General features: G+C 39.8%; 1 protein-coding gene across 1 annotated transcript in view; it reads right to left on the bottom strand.

The window, feature by feature from the left end:
- The window catches only part of cachd1 (cache domain containing 1), a 107,475-nt gene that overhangs the window by 54,307 nt on the left and 35,929 nt on the right, over positions 1-17,239 (bottom strand). Inside the window, exon 2 of the mRNA XM_012878071.3 lies at positions 7,641-7,703. Within this exon, the coding sequence (XP_012733525.2) occupies positions 7,641-7,703 (63 nt within the window). The remainder of the gene's footprint in view (positions 1-7,640; positions 7,704-17,239) is intronic.

Here is a 17,239-nt window from a genome sequence, read left to right as displayed (position 1 = left end):
CTGCACAGATTGTGAAATTCGACATGGTTAAAAGCAGGAATATGTGATGGATGGTTAAAGCTCAATAATAGAAGCTTGCATCTATGGTGCACAGTAAATTATTAAGAAAACAACCCTGACAAACTACACTAAGCCAATCACAGATGAATTATTGCAAATATTTTCAAAGATGAAGAGCTGCCCAACAGTGGCCTGATTTTCATGTACACTCCTCAACCCTCATGTGTAGTCCATTTATGCTTGCAATACACCATCAATTATTCATCTTTTTGAGAGTCCATGTTTTCTGAAGGGCAAATACAATTCAAAACAAGGAAAAATAAGCACCCCCCCCCCACCCTAGGTGTCTGTTGATATAAAAATCTAAATAACACAATAACAGGCCTAAGAGGCACACAAAAGAAAACTTTGGTTACAATAGCTCATTTAAGTGTGTTGACTAAAGGCTCATCATGTTGAAGTGAAGCAGCAGAAACAAGAGGAGGAAACTGTACAAAAATCTCCCATAAAAACCCTGAAATCGATCGAATCGTTACTATGGAGACGGATGACACGATAACATGGTGGTTTTCCTACCAATATTCTTTCTATCAACAATGGTGGCAACAATTAAGTTACTTTTTTATTTCCAGTTTTAAGATTTTAAGTTAATTGTGTAAATGTTTTTGTTGTTTTTAATTGCGTAAGAGAATTTTGTCTGGTACACCATTTCTGTGTTGACCTGTCCAAATGTATTTCATCATTATCCAACTAAAATAATCAGTAATGGCCCAGTCTTAGGCTGCGTTAACACTGCAGGTTTTAATGCTCAGTTCCAACTTTTTGTTGAAATCAGATTTTTTTGGGGTGGCCATTCATGCTACTATTAAGTACGACCGCCTTCATACTTCTGTCTGGACGGTTCAAGACCACAAAGCAACCCGCGTATGCAGATAACAGGAGGAGACGTCACAGCAGTGCACTGTTTACGGAAGTAATGGTGAACGTAATTGTCTCTAGAAGTGTTTAATAACTGCCAGTGTCTCTCATTATTATTAGAAAGCTGTTGAGCAAGGGAAGCCGAATATATTAAGACCATGTCATAGCAAGATGGAGTCAGTTAATAAGAAAGCAGCACATCTATTAATTATCTCTTATGGAGCGCTAACTGCTACTACTGTGTGTGGAAGAGTAGTGCGAGACAGGATAAATGCAACATGACCGTTCAGACTGCGGACGCTTTGAAGAAAATGCGATACGTAACCGAATTAGTACCACATATGGAAGTGACATAAATCTGATTTTCTTTTTTTGGGGGGGTGGGGGGGGGGTGGGGGGGGGGGAAAAGACTGATATTGGGCCGGTCACACTGCCATGAAAAATATGGATATGGGTTGCATATGGGTAAAAAGATGGGATTTGGGTCACATTTCCCTGCAGTGTAAACGTAGCCTTAGTTTTCTGGCAGACGCCACCAGATTTTTATTTCATGTACATTATTAAGGTTCCAAGGGCCTTTGGAAGAGACACAGGCCCAAGGCATCAGATCCTCCACCATACTTAACACTAGGCATGGGGTGCCTTTCCACATAGTCCTCCTCCTTGTTTACCTCAGAGCCACTTGAAATGTTTGTTGCTGAAAAGCAATACGTTTACACCCTGTTCACATCTATCCAAATATGGGTGTAAATGTAAACACACTCTAAACACAATGAAGATGTTTTTTTTTTCTTCCTGACCATCCAGAGGTGGCCTAGGACACTTGTCTGCATTAGATTGGTGATCTGAGCACAGTCCTTCCTGGGACACATTAAAGGACCACCCAATGACCTGATGGGACTCCCCTCAAGCTGTAATGTTATTTGGATTACCCCTAATAATAATAATTTAAAAAAACTAACAAAAAAACAGGCACAGGAACTAGGAGTTGGTCCTGTAACCAGTGGGTTGCTGGTTCAATTGTCTCAGTCGTATCCTTGGGCAAGATACTTTGCCTGCATTGTCAGTGGTCAGAGGGCCCGGTGGTGCCAACTGTATAGCAGCTTCGCTCCTGTCAGTCTGCCTCAGAGCAGTTATGGCTACAGCTTACCACCGCCAGCATGTGAATGTATGACTTGATAAAACGCTATACAAGTACAGGCCCTTTACCACTTACCAATAAATGAAATAGGAAAAAAATCCATTTGAATAAACAATGCAAACCACAAAATCATGTCATATGTGAGTTTTCCAGTCACATTAACCTTATAACGCACCTAATAAACATCTGTGAAGGCAAGCTGTTACACTGTTTTACATGTTAAAATCTATAGCCTGCCTTTAATAAGACTAGCTAATTTTAGTTCAATTTAGTACCACTAAGCTTTTTAAAAACACATTCTTGTTTAATTCTCACATTGTGCGTCTGTTAATCTTATAAAGAGTATGTATACAAAGTATTTCCAGCATCGCTTCATGTTTGATTACTGCAAAGCCATGGACAATGCAGAGGACTCTCCCTGTGGCTCTACGCTTCTTCAGGAGGAGAGAATGCTGCTTGTTGGGACTTTGGTAAAAAAAAAAATCCTATATAAGGGAACCCAGTTGATTGCATCAATCTGTATAATCTGATTTAATTTGACTTTGTAAAGTGCCTTGAGATGACATGTTTCATGAATTGGCGCTATATAGATAAAATGGAATTGAGTTGAATGTTGCAGTAAAATGTAAGTCAGGCGACTCTCAGATGTATTGAGATTTATTTCTGAACAATATCAGAACAAAAACAGTGACTGAAGGCATCTGTGATGCTACAGAAACATGAGCAAACCATATGATATCTTGTTTGTTGCTCTGCAGGCAACCCACCATCTGACATGGTTTTGGGTATAATAAAGCAGATAATTATGACCCAATGACTCAGGATGGATATATGAAATCTTATCACAAACACAACTGAAGTGGTTATATATATATATATATATATATATATATATATATATATATATATATATATATATATATATATATATATATATATATATATATATATATATATATATATATATATATATATAAGGCACAACAAAGTTTTATGAACATGTATGATTCAGGAATTATTTCAGATTTCATAGAGTTTCTGGAGCATTTTTGTTGTTCAAGAGGGAAAAAAACAAAACAAAAAACTTAACAGTACACCAAAAATCATGAAAAGTATCCAAATCATTAGCAGAAGGTGTTGAAACTAGGGCAGAAAAAAAAGAAAAAAGATGAAAACAAGACATTGAGGTCCAAATGCTTTCCACAGGAACATCTAATAAGCCTTTCTGGGTACAGATGAAAGCTCATTTCCACAGTAACTGGACCCCTTTTGTTCACATCTCATAATTACTGCTGCTTGCAAAAAAGCCTGTGACTGAAGCCAAGAACAGGAATAAAACAGAGACCCAGACCCACTGACCGCTTGTACACCTAATCAGCCAGCCGGTATTCCGATTTGGACCTTAATAGGGGCCTGAGGCACAGCCCACAATTACTGCCGCTCCACCACAAGGAACCCAGACAGCATGACACTTATAGCGATGTTGTCACACAGCAACTTCAAGTTAAACTCCCCCGTACAAGGTAATGGGAATTTCATGGAAATTAGCTAACACGAACCTTGCTTTGAATATGGATAAATTGGCCAGAGTACAGCTGAGGAGGGTTTCTGTGGCTGGGGGGGGAGGGAGCGAAAGCAACCCAGAAAGCACAGATCAAGTTTTAATACAAATGACTTAAAAAGAAACCAAACCCTTTTGGTGGTTCAAGTTAAAGCTAGGGTTACAGTCTGCCATGGAACAGCCAAAACTAATCTGCTCTCCTCATATCAACTAAACTCTCCAGAACACAGAGCTCTTCTCTCCACCCTCTGACTCACTCAACCAGCCTCGCAGGCTTGTAAAACTACGGACCTTCATCGGCCACAAATAGTCACTGGAAAAATGTGTTCTGCAGATCTGGTTTCTTTCCACAGGATTCCTACACATTTTGCATGTAAACATTACACATTTTCCCAGAGTTCTCAGTTCCTTTTGACCTAATCTTAGAGTAAAAACACTGAACAAGCTTTTAATATGAGAGCTAGAAAAACCATGGACAGACAGCTGCCACCGAGCAGAGTGTCTAGCAACATCAAATTAGTAATCTATGGACTTCCTGTTTCCAATGTACAACTATGACGTGACAGCAGCCAGTTTCTCAAAATGGGAAACTCAAGAAAGCTTGCCGCTCAAATAGACAGATTTGTATAAGACATTTCTCAAAGAACAGCCCAGGCGTAGAAACCGCGGCCATATTAGAGTCGTACAAACAGAGCTGTGAAGCTTGGATAGTTTACTTTTCAGTCAAATACTGAACAGATCTGTCCTGAATATGGTCTCAACAGACAGACATATTATGGCAACAAAAAAAATACTGCTGCGTCGATACCTGCCGGAGTGACTCACAATATGATGATCGTGACCATATGAAGGGAGTTTTTTCCCCCATTGATTTTCCAAAACCTTGAAGGATTGGCGAGAAATGTCAGTGTTGGATACGAGCTTGTAACCAAGAGGACTTTAGAATCTGACCAACAACACCTATGGGCTCTACATTTCCTCGGTGGCTAGGAGCCAACATTTGAATGTCCAGACACAATAGGGCATTCGTCAAATGATGTTAAATGACCAAATTTAGACGCATGTGTCGCTGAAATCTTGTGGTCGTACAAGCAGAGCGCTAACGCTTAAATAGTTTACTTGTTTGAGTCGAATAGTGAATGGATCTGTCCTGAATAGACAATAATATGGCAACAACAAAACATGGCTGCTGCTTTGGTATCTGCTGGGGTGACTAACGATATGGTGATCATGATCATATGAAGGGAGTTTTTTTTCCCATTGATTTTCCAAAACCCTGAAGGATTGCAGAGAAATGTCAGTGTTGGACACGAGCTTGTAACCCAGAGGACTTTACTGTGGAATCTGACCAAAGACACCTAAATGTGGTCTCTCCATTTCCTCTGTCGTAAGGAGCCAACATTTGAATGTCCTGACCTGAAACCAGCGACTGCAGCATCTGGGCAGGTAGGCGACGTTTATTTGGCTTTTTCTCAGCAGCTTTAAAACTTAATACAATCCATGAAGGCTGTTCATGTGAGCTTCAGTGTTGCATTTAGTCCACCTATTACCAGCAACTTTGGGCTTGTTTTTCTCTAAAGTCACTTGTAACTTTTGTGAGTCAGCAGTTGCAGTTTCTTGAGTTTCTGAGCGTGCAGTCGCTTTTTTTGGGCTTTGCTTTTTTCTCTCCACAGAACACCATTTTGTGGTTAACGCGCCACGCAGCAAGAGCGGGACTCAACCGCCCCTCCCCCACAACAACTATTTCACGACCAGTAAAAATTCCGGTGTGTATAAATACCTAAATATGTGCATTTGTGATGATTAGAAATTAGCTGTGATTCTATGCGGATTTAGCGGGTTTCTTCTTTGGGTTTCATCCATTGTAAGAGAGTTCCAAAAAAAGTAAAAAACACAGCAACTGGACTTGTTTTCAGTACTTTGAAGACGTTTCGCTTCCTATCCAGGAAGCTTTGTCAATTCAAAAAGTCTGGAGTAATGTGGAACATGCAAATTCAACAGAAACAGGTCCACCCCCTTAGTAATGGGCAGAGTGGACCTGTTTCTGTTGAATTTGCATGTTATCTAAGCCATTACAAGGCCTTTGTTGGGCAGTAGTATAAAGCTTGACCGCGGGTCGGAGTCGAACCCAGGTCGACCGCGTTGAGGACTAAGGCCTCCGTACATGGGTCGCGCTACCCGCTCCCCACTGCCCACCAGCGCGCCCCTCATCAGCCTTGTTTTTGCGTGCGGGACTGTCTGCATAGTTACAAATATTACCAGGTGGGCGGTGCAGAAACTTTTGTCCACGCGGAGAGGCGTGGAAGCCTACATGACGTAATATAGCCGCGCGGACCTCACTGATATGTCAAGCAAAACCAGGCTTAACTGGTAGCATGAGGCGGTAGCTAGACCTTACAGAGGTTACACAGCCAGCGACTTTTAGGGACATTGACTCTGGTCATATGCAAAACTATTTTTCCATCAGACTGTTTTTGGGGTTGTCTTATTGTTCCCCCTTTTGTGAATCTGATGTTAACTTCATTAACACCAAAATAGCTGTCACTGATTAACAACCCCCTCTACCACTTAACTGAAACATCAATCACTGATGTTGTAGTCTGATTAAATAGTGTCCTTTTCATTTTTTGAGCCATGCACACTTCTGGGTTTTAGTGTAGTATGGCATTTTTCTTTTAATTAAGTCTATTTTTCTTGATGGAAATATACCTGCGCAAATGTAATGAAAACCACTTTGACAGTATATGTCAATGAGCAGAACAGTCAGACAAAGACAGGCACAGAAAGGGAGAGCCTGTCATTACAGAGAGACAGATGTCTGCACAGCAGTCTGAATAATGAATTTTCACAAGGAGAGCCTCGCTAAAGATGCCGGTGGCTCCTCTTTGTGGCTCCTTGTCCTTTTTTCTCCCATCTCAACTGTTTCTCTGCAGATACCCTCCTAATTGAGCCTCGTCTTGGCTCAGGGACACATCCCCACTGCCTAGAGAGCATGAGCGAGCCAACTATGACAGAGCTATTATCTGAAGTAGTAGGAGCCAGCCTCGGGAGGGTTACGCTGAAAATTTATGGGCACTATTTAAGCTGGCCAACGAAATAAATACTTGAACTACACTCTGGAATCGAAGCTGTCTTAAGGAGAGATGCTCATTTAAAAGATAAAAGGAAATATTTCAACATAGATTTCAGTAACCAAAGACAAAAGTCAACGAGTGTAGCTGCTTAGAGCATTTCTTTAATCAAAACAATGCTTTAAAAATAATTTCAGCTGCCTCTGAGATACCAAATGCCTGCAAGGTGTGAAACACTGTACTCTGCTCACACACTCTGCCATGTACAGACACAGACAGACACAGAGACCCAGTCACCGGAGAAATGCAAACAATCGTCAACCTGTCTGTTCTTGCTGGTGGCTGTTTACCACTGTGGTATATATTGTCACTTTTCCAAGATCCCTGATGCAGCAGAGCAAACACAAACACACACTTGTACACACAACGCCTGCACTCAGTTACGTTTGATTTGACACGGGGTGCCAGGAATTCTGTGTAGATTTATTTTTCCACTATAAAATGCAAAATGGGGCACATACTATTGACATTTGGACTGAAGGGAGGCAATTTAAGAAAACCGTTTCATTTTAGCTGCAGCTCATCTCTCTTTTTTACCAGTCGGTCCAAAGCTTTGCACTCTTATTTTAACGAGGAGAGAAAGGGACGGATAGCGAGAGACAAAGGAGTAAAAAGAAATAAATAGGACACCAAACTTCAAAGCAAGTGTGTGAGCAAATGTAGAATTTTTATAAACCCCCTGGTGTCTATCCTCAGTGCTGCTGAAGTGAGCACTACACAAGACCACAGACAGACATCCGCCATGGCACATGCATGCACAGACAAGCAGGAGCACACGTGTACACACACATGCACGCACACACACACACACACACACACACACACACACACACACACACACACACACACACACACACACACACAAACACACAGCAGAGGCCTCTGTTACCTGTTGAACTTCTGTCTCTCCGTTTGAGGTCTTCTCCGTGTACACAAATGAGTTGAAAATCCTCTGCAGAGGGAGAAAGAAAGTAGAAAAGGTGAAGTTAGACCCTAAGGAATGCTGAAGACTGCAATCCACCAACTATAAAAGCTGACTATGTTGCTGCAGAAACACATCAAAACAGAAGAATGGACTAATTAAATTATAAGTGACACTCAAGGCTTTGTATGAAACAAGAACATTAGTGACGCACCTCCCCATCCCTGTGCAGGTGACCGTTTGTTCATAGTCATGCTAAAGATTTGAATTTCGTAACTATAAAATTCATTATGGTCGCTCTGAAAACATTTAAACCATGCTAGACTAATTTTATTTAAGGTGTACCATCAAGAGTAAAAGGTTTCACTTAAGACCAGCACAATTTTCAGTCTACATTAATGTGTGTCAGAACATTAATGATGCACTGCTACATCTATATGCTGATGACAACGTTCATTTCTATGGACACATTTTTTTGAAATTCTGGAACTATAAAACCTGACAGCACAGACTGACATTTAGGATGTCCCTTTAAATTAAAAGGCAGGGTAACACTCAGGGCTCTGTAATTGAGCCACTATTTGTCATGCAAACAGTTTCATTTGTATTTGACAATCTGCAGGCTACATTTCACACCATTCTCTCATTTCTTTCCACCTTAAACTGATACTAAATGCTGAATGAACAGCTCTAGCTCAATTTGCCCCTTCGCTGATTCTTAATGCACTTTGAAACCCATGTGTTGTCATTTTGACCTTTACTACTTTATTTTTGTACCAACAAGCAAACCCTTTTTTAAGTATTTTTGGAGAGACATTGTCACTTATATGTTGTAAAATTTAAACCAACTGTGCATTTCTAAATTCTATACTATGAAAACAGATTTTCTATTTACTATACAATTTCTGAACACAGTTTGTCAGTTCACTGTTCTGTAACAGATTATAACTTGAGTCTTTTAGATCTTTAAAAATCTATTTGTTTCAATTTCAGTTAATATACTTTTATTGTCCCGTAAAAAAAAAAAAAAAAACTTGTTTTGGGCAAGTAAAGCTGTGCAAAAGTAGAGTAAAAATGGTGCAATTCAACAATAAAATAACAGTAAACGAATAATAAAGAAGAAGAAGAAGAATGAGTGAAATCGCTTGTCCACTATCATTCCTTGTGATTATTTGTCACAACCTAAGTTACAATTCTTCAAATGTCATCCACTACTTCATAATTATAAAGCCTAAAGCTTTTTCAAAGCACTTAGCAATTTGTGTTTGTGTTTTATCAGGATATTAAACTCTTTACTTACTGAAAATATATCGTAAAGCCCCACTGGAGAGCTTCAGGCCCTATTAATGCCACTGGAAAATTAATGAGCCATTAAGATGTGGCAAGCTCTTAATATCAGTTCAGACTAGAAAATAGAAAACATTTACTAAACAATTGTCCCTGGAGATGCATTAATCAAATGGCCAGAGTTCAGAGTTGTCCAATTTTTATTTGACCTGCCCAGGTCAAATATAAAAAGGATCCAAATTCTTTCCCTTTTAATGAATAATTCAAAAGTGAAAACTCCCACTTTTTCCCAGTCAAACAGTTCAATCAATAGCATGTATTTTGATGCACTTTTTCAACTTAAATGAAAATTAAAGGCAAATGATTTAATGTAAAAATGGGAATAATTTGAAGTCTTCATTTTCTGTTGAATGCAGAACTACTGCTGCAGCTCAAGATCCTGAAGCACACTTTCCTCTTATTTGTCTAAGTGTTAAGAAAAACGTGCATCATATGTGCAGGTGAAACAATTTTTACCATTGGTTGAAATTGAGCCGATAAACAGGAGGTTAATCCAATAGGCAGCTGCAAATCTACAAAAGAATGATCATGAAAAATAATAATTTTAAAGTCAATGTCCAGATGACCACTTGATTGACCTTCTGAGTTGGGAGCTTAATAGCCAAAACACACCGGATCAGATTTGGCATCCAATCCCACAGATAACCGGGTCATATGAAGTCTGCTGCAATTAGAACATGCAAAAGTGAAATCAAGTAAAATCTACTTGCAACGCAAACAGCATACAACCTCTGGTAAGGCTGGTCTACAAATAGAAAACGCATAAAAAGTGAAACGGCAATCATGTTTTAGCTTTTTCGGGCAGCAACTGCGGCTGTGTGATTACTGCCACACCAGCTGGTGTTTACCCTGTCGGGATTTCGGTGTACACTCTCGAGTGAATACTCTCAATATTGAGAGTCCAGTGGTCCGTACAGGGACCCTTTAGCCAGATCCTTTGAGAGAAGGCACAAACAAATTCGCTGACATCACAATGAGCTAAATCAATGTTGCAAAATGAGGAGGGGAACATTTCTACGCAGCACAGTGAGAAACTGATAAATATAATGCGAAAAACAGCTGCTTTAGGTTACTGCAGCTAACGGCAGTTTTACAAACAACTTAGATTTTCAGATGGCTGTCATGAGTTAGTTGGAGGGAAAAGAAACATATTTGGAATAAACTAAAAACACCAAAGGTAGTAGAACTGAAATGTTCTTTTTGGCACAAAATTGACCAATATTAGTTAGCTTAAGTTAGTTAACAAGTAATATTCCAACCCACATGCAATCCCCACTTACATACCCGGACAACACGGCCTTGTCCTTTGCTTAAGTCACTGGTTAACACAGAAAATGTGTCGCCCGAGTGTTGTTCAGCTCCAGCAAAGACCAAATGCTTTGTTAAGCCGGGCTCACAGGGTGATGTTAGATTTACACATTTATCTTCCAGGCTGGGGCTTTTTAGGCACCCCTAATGTATACTAAATGAGCGGGAAGCAGGAGGGGTGTATCAAGACAGAGAAAACGAGTCCCGGGTTGACCTTACTACACAGAAAACCCCATAGCTGTCTGGTGAACGTGCACCTGCTACAACATATAAACATACAATAACAAGCATGCTTCCCTTCAAATGGTCTCAGTAATTTGCAGCTATGTACACACAGTTTTCAAGACCAGGCAGCAGTTCGCTGTGGAAGCTACAAGCAGAGGAAAAACTAATGTTTGTGTTGTGGCAGCAGGTAGGCAGGTGGCTCATCGCAGGCTACTCCATCACACACAAAGCCTTAAATTGTCTGGTTTCTACACTGCAGTCATTTCCTCCTGTCTATCCACACCTTTTGTAGACACATTCCAGAGGGCCAGCGATACCCTCAAATACACAACACAACCACCTGACCTGGAGATCTCCGAAATCTTGCATATTCTTTGAAATTCGATATTTTTTGTGTTGAAGATACAACAGCTGACATATGGGCAGCAATAATGCCAAGTATGAACCAATAAAAAGGAGGAGAAAGACGTTTTGATCCTCGTTTAAAACACAGCAAGAAATATGTTCAGTGTGGACCGGTCTATTTGCAGCTTTAATGTTACCCCAATTTAAGGTGGTCTACATGCCAAATAAAACACTGAAATAGCTGTTTTTGGTTCATAAAAATATTGAAGGTTCCACAAATAAAAGTGTCTTTTAAAGAGTCTTTTCTCAGGGTGGAATAATTTAGTGCAGTTCTGAGTAGCTAGATTAGAGCTGGAGTTGGAATTTTCAAATGCAAATGTTAGAAGTCATTTTAATTTACTGCAAGAATTGGAGCAGGTCAATTGCTTATTAACTTGTATAGAGACTCAGCCAATCCCATGGCAGTAACTCAACAGATTTGGGAATCTAGACATTGTGATTATGACTTGTTAAAGAACAAAGCAAGTATCTCAATGGGGAAGAAAAGAGTTAGAATGTGGGGGTGTGAGTACCAGACAGGCTTGTCTGAGTGTTGTGTATTTTTTGTATTTAATGTAGAAAGCCAAGCAATGCCATCGGTGTCCCTGGGTCCACCAGATCTTCCTGAGATACGCCAAGTTTGGTGCAAGAAAAAAAACACAGGCCTTCTAAATGTGCCAACAGCAACTCCTGTTATTTGGCCTGTATCTGTGATCAGTAGTATGATGAATACTATTAATAAACTCCTGAAAAAGTACAAAATTTGATATTAATGGATTGACATTACTTTTGCCATAAAAAGTTCATAGCTAGTTAAAAGTTGACTGCAGATACAAGTTATTATATAGTTAATGTGTGGCAATGTTGAAACATTGTAGTTGTTAGAAACCATAGTGATATATATATATATATATATATATAGTGATATATATATATATATATATATATAAGGGCTGGGCAACGATTAAAATATTTAATCGTGATTAATCGCCCTGATTAATCGCGATTAATCGCATTGTATTTACAAACTCCAAGAATGAATTCAAAAGTAGTGTAAAGAGCACTTTTATTTTAATGTTCTGCTGCCATATGAACAAAAGTGTTGTAACATTTGTAGCACTTATTTTATACTGGATATTTTCAACCCATCTATTGAATTTAGTGCACTAGTTGATCTTTTCTTCATAAGAGAACAGCAAGCACTGCAGCCAAAATATGGCCTTTTTTGACCTGCTGTATATTAGCCAGTCCCTAAGCTTGATGTATCATGAAACTGTTGACCTTTTGGGTTTTGTGGTTTGTATTTTATTATTACAATTAAATAATAATAATAATGATAATAATAATGATAATAATAATAATAATAATAATAATAATAATAATAATAATAATAATAATATTAATGTTATGTTCCGTGTTTTTTCGCTAATCCACCTCTTATATATTTCAATCCTTATGTAATTTTGTCTGTGTTGTGTGCACCTGCCTGTTGCTTTAATCCTATAAATTTCCCCGTCGTGGGATAAAAAAAGGATTAGTTAATGTTATCTTATCTTAAATAACACTTTTTAATATATGTACTGGGTTCTTTCAAGGTCTTAATTACATGTTATGTGTGGGCTCCAGTAACATCCATCCATCCATCCATCCATCCATCCATCCATCCATCCATCCACTGATCTACCTGGATGTTCCCTGGAGGACTGAAACGCCTCAGTCAGAGACGTCTGTGGGTCTGTCGGGGCAGTGAGAGAAGTTTCGTCTCCTCTCTCCGTTTCTGGGGCTCGACGTTTTCATGTTTTTTCACGTGCTTAGATAAATTTGTTGTGTTTCCACTGAAATGAACCGGCTTTTTACAAAACATACAGCTTGATTTCATTTACGGTATTAAAATAAAGCCAAACGGTGCTACTTCCCCTGTCCATGTTTTTTCGCTGCTGCGGTCTCTCTCTGCTGTTTCTTTGTTAAAGTTTGTGTGAGAGCTGAGTGGGCGGGCCAGGCTGAGCCTGCGTGCTGATTGGCTGGCGCCGCTGAGCTATGTACGAGAGGGGAGGGGGAGCGGGAGAGTGCTGCCGTGACAGCGCGCTGCAGTCAGCGCGCGTGCTGACTGACACTGACTGAAAGCATGTGAGCAACATGCGTTAATGCGCGATAAAATAAATATCGCCGTTAATAGTCTAATGAATTAACGCGAAATTAACGCGTTAACTTGCCCAGCCCTAATATATATATATATACACACACACACACAAAAACAAACACACCACTATTGTAAAGGATTGACTATGAATTAATTTAAACAAAACAGTTGTACAAATTAATTCAATAAATTATCACATCCAAAGCAATTTAGTTTGACAAAATATTTAAATTTACATAGATATATATGGATATGGAGTTTGTCCACTGCCTCATTTTTAAAACCCTAACCTTAATTGACTCTTTTAAACTTTAATGCGTTTTCACCAGTACTGGTCAAACTGAGCTTACAGTACTGTACTTTAATTGTGCTTTTCCCAACCATATTGAACATAGTTTATCTTTAACTTAATAAAAACAATTAGTTCATTCATTAAATAATTGCAATTAACACCCCAAAAACAACCCACTAGTTTACTTTATAAATTTATATGTTTTACAATCACATTTCTCTCTCTCACACACAGGTAAAGCTGCATATTTCACTAAAGAGTTATTTGCAAGGAGTAAAACCCAGCCCAAGGCCATCAACCCTTCCACAACCTCCTCAGTGAGGAAAAGAAGCAGCTCCATAATTTGGATCTGCCCACTAAACATGAACAAGCTAAATAAAATTAATAAATAAATACTAAAACAGAACTGGCTCTAGATATAAAGGGAATTATGCACATTTACATTTCCAGACTACACAAACTGAATAATAGAGGAAAATGGAGGAGAGAGCACTTCATTCTTCCATTGAGTCAGCAATTATTCGGGGGGGGGGGGGGGGGGGGGGGTGGGGGGGGAGAGATTGGGGACTAGGGGAGAGAAAAAGTCCTGTTGTTGATTAGCCCACAGGTTAGCTTTCTTGGCCCCGTCGCCTCGGGTGTTTGTTGTTGTAGCTGTTTTGTGGTTTTCACAGCTACGGCGCAGTCGGCAAGGAATGCTCGCCTCTGTAATGCGAGAGGCCCGAGGCTGTCTGAGCCACTGAAGCCCCGTGGACTACCATGACCCGTAATCAAACAAGGACACCAACAACTGTATGCTGTCTGAACATATTTAAACTGTGCTGCGCAAAGCACTGCGCAAAAAGGTGAAGCGTCTTTGTGAAGCTACTCCACTACTCGACTGTAGCACTGACTTTATGTGTGCTGCTGTTCTCGTAGGAGGACCTCAATTACATCCCTAAAACCGTTTTGTTCTGGGAATGACATGCACCGATCCAGCTTCCCATCAATTTTGGCCAGCTTTCTGATCCTTGTTGAAGAAGAAACACTGAAAACTGCATGACGCTGCCGATACCGTGTTTCACTATGGAAATGATGTTCCCAGAGTAATCTGCAGTGTTCTTTCCCCTCAACACATTTGCACCACTTTGTGTCACATATGAACCCCATAAAATACATTTAGCTGTAAGGTGTGTTTTTTCTCTTCCCTTCAGCACCACGCGCTTGTCTGTGCGTGCATGCACGTGCGTGTGAGACCCTGACTTCGCCTTTCGACTCAATTTTGCTGCTGAAAAGTTCATACTCTTTAGAACCTAACTTTAAATTGGCTTGACACTCATATCACTAATCTAGTGTGCAACTCTCTCTATGTGTACTTGCCACTGTCATACCTGAACTTCCCCCATCATGGGACAACAAAGGTATTTCTTATATCATAAAGCTGAGTTGTTCATGACTCTTGGCTTCGCTAGTTTTATTTTGAAGACAGATATAATGCCATTCTACCAAGGTCAAGTCAGCATAGAAATCCCTTCTCTGAGCATGGATATCAATGTGGAGGCACATGGGTATGTTTCAGGAGCTCATAGTTTTGCAGCTGTACGATAAAATCCATTTTTACCAGGAGCATAATAATGAGACCGTGCACACAGAACATCATAGCTCTCCCAGAATGTCATAACGTAGCTCGGTCTCTAACGCCAAGTTAAAAGGAGAGCCTTAAAGATTGAACTTAAAAGCCTTCCTGATCTAAATTGGGCAGCCTTCTGACAACTAAGCTCAAAAGCAATGCAGTCGAACACTGATCACAGAGAGCTGGGTTTTGTCTCATTAGGCCAGTTTTAAATCCATCCACCTTGGGGTTAATCCTAGCCACAGCTGAATGGTTTGCAGGAATGCCTCAACTTCAGGGGAAGCTCATGCTGTGAGTTACAACACTAAATGCCAGAGTCTATAGTCCCACAAACCTGGGTTGTGTTTGGTGTCAAGACGGCAACACACAGGCCTGTTGACACACACTGGCTCAAGTGTGAGAATACCAGAGGGTTGTTCCCAGCCTTTCAGCTTTGATAACCTCAGTTTGAGAAAAAGCTCAAGTCCTCTGTAGCTCATTTTTAATCTATTACTCCTCATTACATCCGGTTACAACAGTTCACAGTCAACAAGTGCCAACTGGAAGCATTTTAAATCAGTTTATCTGTCGCTTCAGCTCGTCCGCTTTAAGAAGCTCTTTGCGTTGATGTGGGACTTTTAACTCTCAGTGAAGGAGTGAGAACTAATGATGACTGATGAGAGTACGCGAGGAAACAGATCCAGTCACCAGTTTATTTTTGTCAAGGGTGAAAATAAACAAAGTGCAGAGTGGGATGAAAAACTTTTTTTTTCTGAGCTTCTTCCTGGTGCTAGATTAAAAGTGTTATATTGGTGCTTAATTCAAAGTTCTAATTGGTACGGGCTGAAATGTTACAGTGCAATAATGGGACGTCTCTACATGCAGGCAATACGTCCTTAGGTAATGCCCTTTTTAAAAATCCTTTTATTGTATAAGCAGTCTTGTAAAAGCATTACATTCCCTGTCATTAGGCATACGCTGGTCACTGGTATCAAATGTACAGATTTGGTTTAAAGTTATTTTAATTGGATTTCAGGGTAAGGGCTGAAGTGATTGGGTCTTTCCCCAGCTATATGAAGCACGGAGTAACGCAGCGATCCCAGTGAAACAACCTGTTGCTGAACAATGCTGGTCAGCTAGCAGAAAAAAAAACAAACACACTTTTTCCTTCTGTACAAGAAAAACAAGTTTCGCTGTTAGGAAATATTTCCAGTCATTACAGAAAAACAAGAGCCGTCATGGTGTGGAAACTGAAGTCGCAAACACCAAGATCCTTATCAAGATAACAGCGCTGAGAGAGAACTGTCAGATAAGAATCTGACTACTGATTATCTGAAGAGTAGCTACCTGAGCAGATAACCCCACAGATTAACCGAGTTAACATGCTCCTACTTTAAAAAGAAGACTGGAAAAAGGGATAAAGTTGACATTAACGCTGGGAACTTTGAACAGCTTTGATGATTTGTAATCATGGCCATTCAACAAAGGTTAAATAGGTCTACGGTTCATGTAAAGTGATGATAAATGGACGTTTGGATGTTCTGTAAGGCTCTTATGACACATGGCAGCATATGTCTGCATTAAGAGCATCTGACAAGATCACATACCTGGACTACTGTGAAGCAAACCATAAAGAGAACGTCACCTTCGGGTTTTTTTTTTGCTGTACGACAGTAAATGCATGACTGCTACAATTCACTTACAATACATGCTTGTGGAAACATTTTCTTCCATGTTTGGTTAAATAAAACATTCTAATTAACTTCTAAATACTAAGGCTTTTGTAGTTGTAAGCGCATAAATAAGGGCTTGATTTCAGCAGTTTGTCATGCAGGAATTAATGTTTTATACACATTTCATAAATTAACAGGGACTTATACAGTTCCTCCTTTTTACATAGAAATGATTCAGTTGCGGGTTATATAAAGTGGAACAGCAATGCTTAGGTCTGAATTCCTTGTTAATTTACCCCCAGGTTCCCTCTTTTGCCTGAGAGCAACTTGTTTTGGTGCCGTCTCTTTAAATGCGATTTTTGGAGTGTGCTGGAGGGACGGTGTAATGAATTGTGTGGGTTAATACACCCAACAAGCAAACGTTTGCCCTTATCCACTTGTACCTTCGACAGCTATCAGCTTGAAATACAAACTCACTCAGAGAAATACAAGTGGCAGATTTATGAGACTGGTAAGCTGGAAGTCCATTACCATGTTTAGCAGTTTCGCTGCAAGTACTGTGACAAAATAGTTCAAAAAACCTAATAAACAGAGAAAACTGAACAGCTT

The sequence above is a fragment of the Fundulus heteroclitus genome, chromosome 9 (genome assembly GCF_011125445.2).
Source record: "Fundulus heteroclitus isolate FHET01 chromosome 9, MU-UCD_Fhet_4.1, whole genome shotgun sequence".
Taxonomy (NCBI): Eukaryota; Metazoa; Chordata; class Actinopteri; order Cyprinodontiformes; family Fundulidae; genus Fundulus; species Fundulus heteroclitus.
The sequence above is the reverse complement of the archived record's forward strand: the minus strand, read 5'-3'. Positions and strand labels throughout refer to the sequence as shown.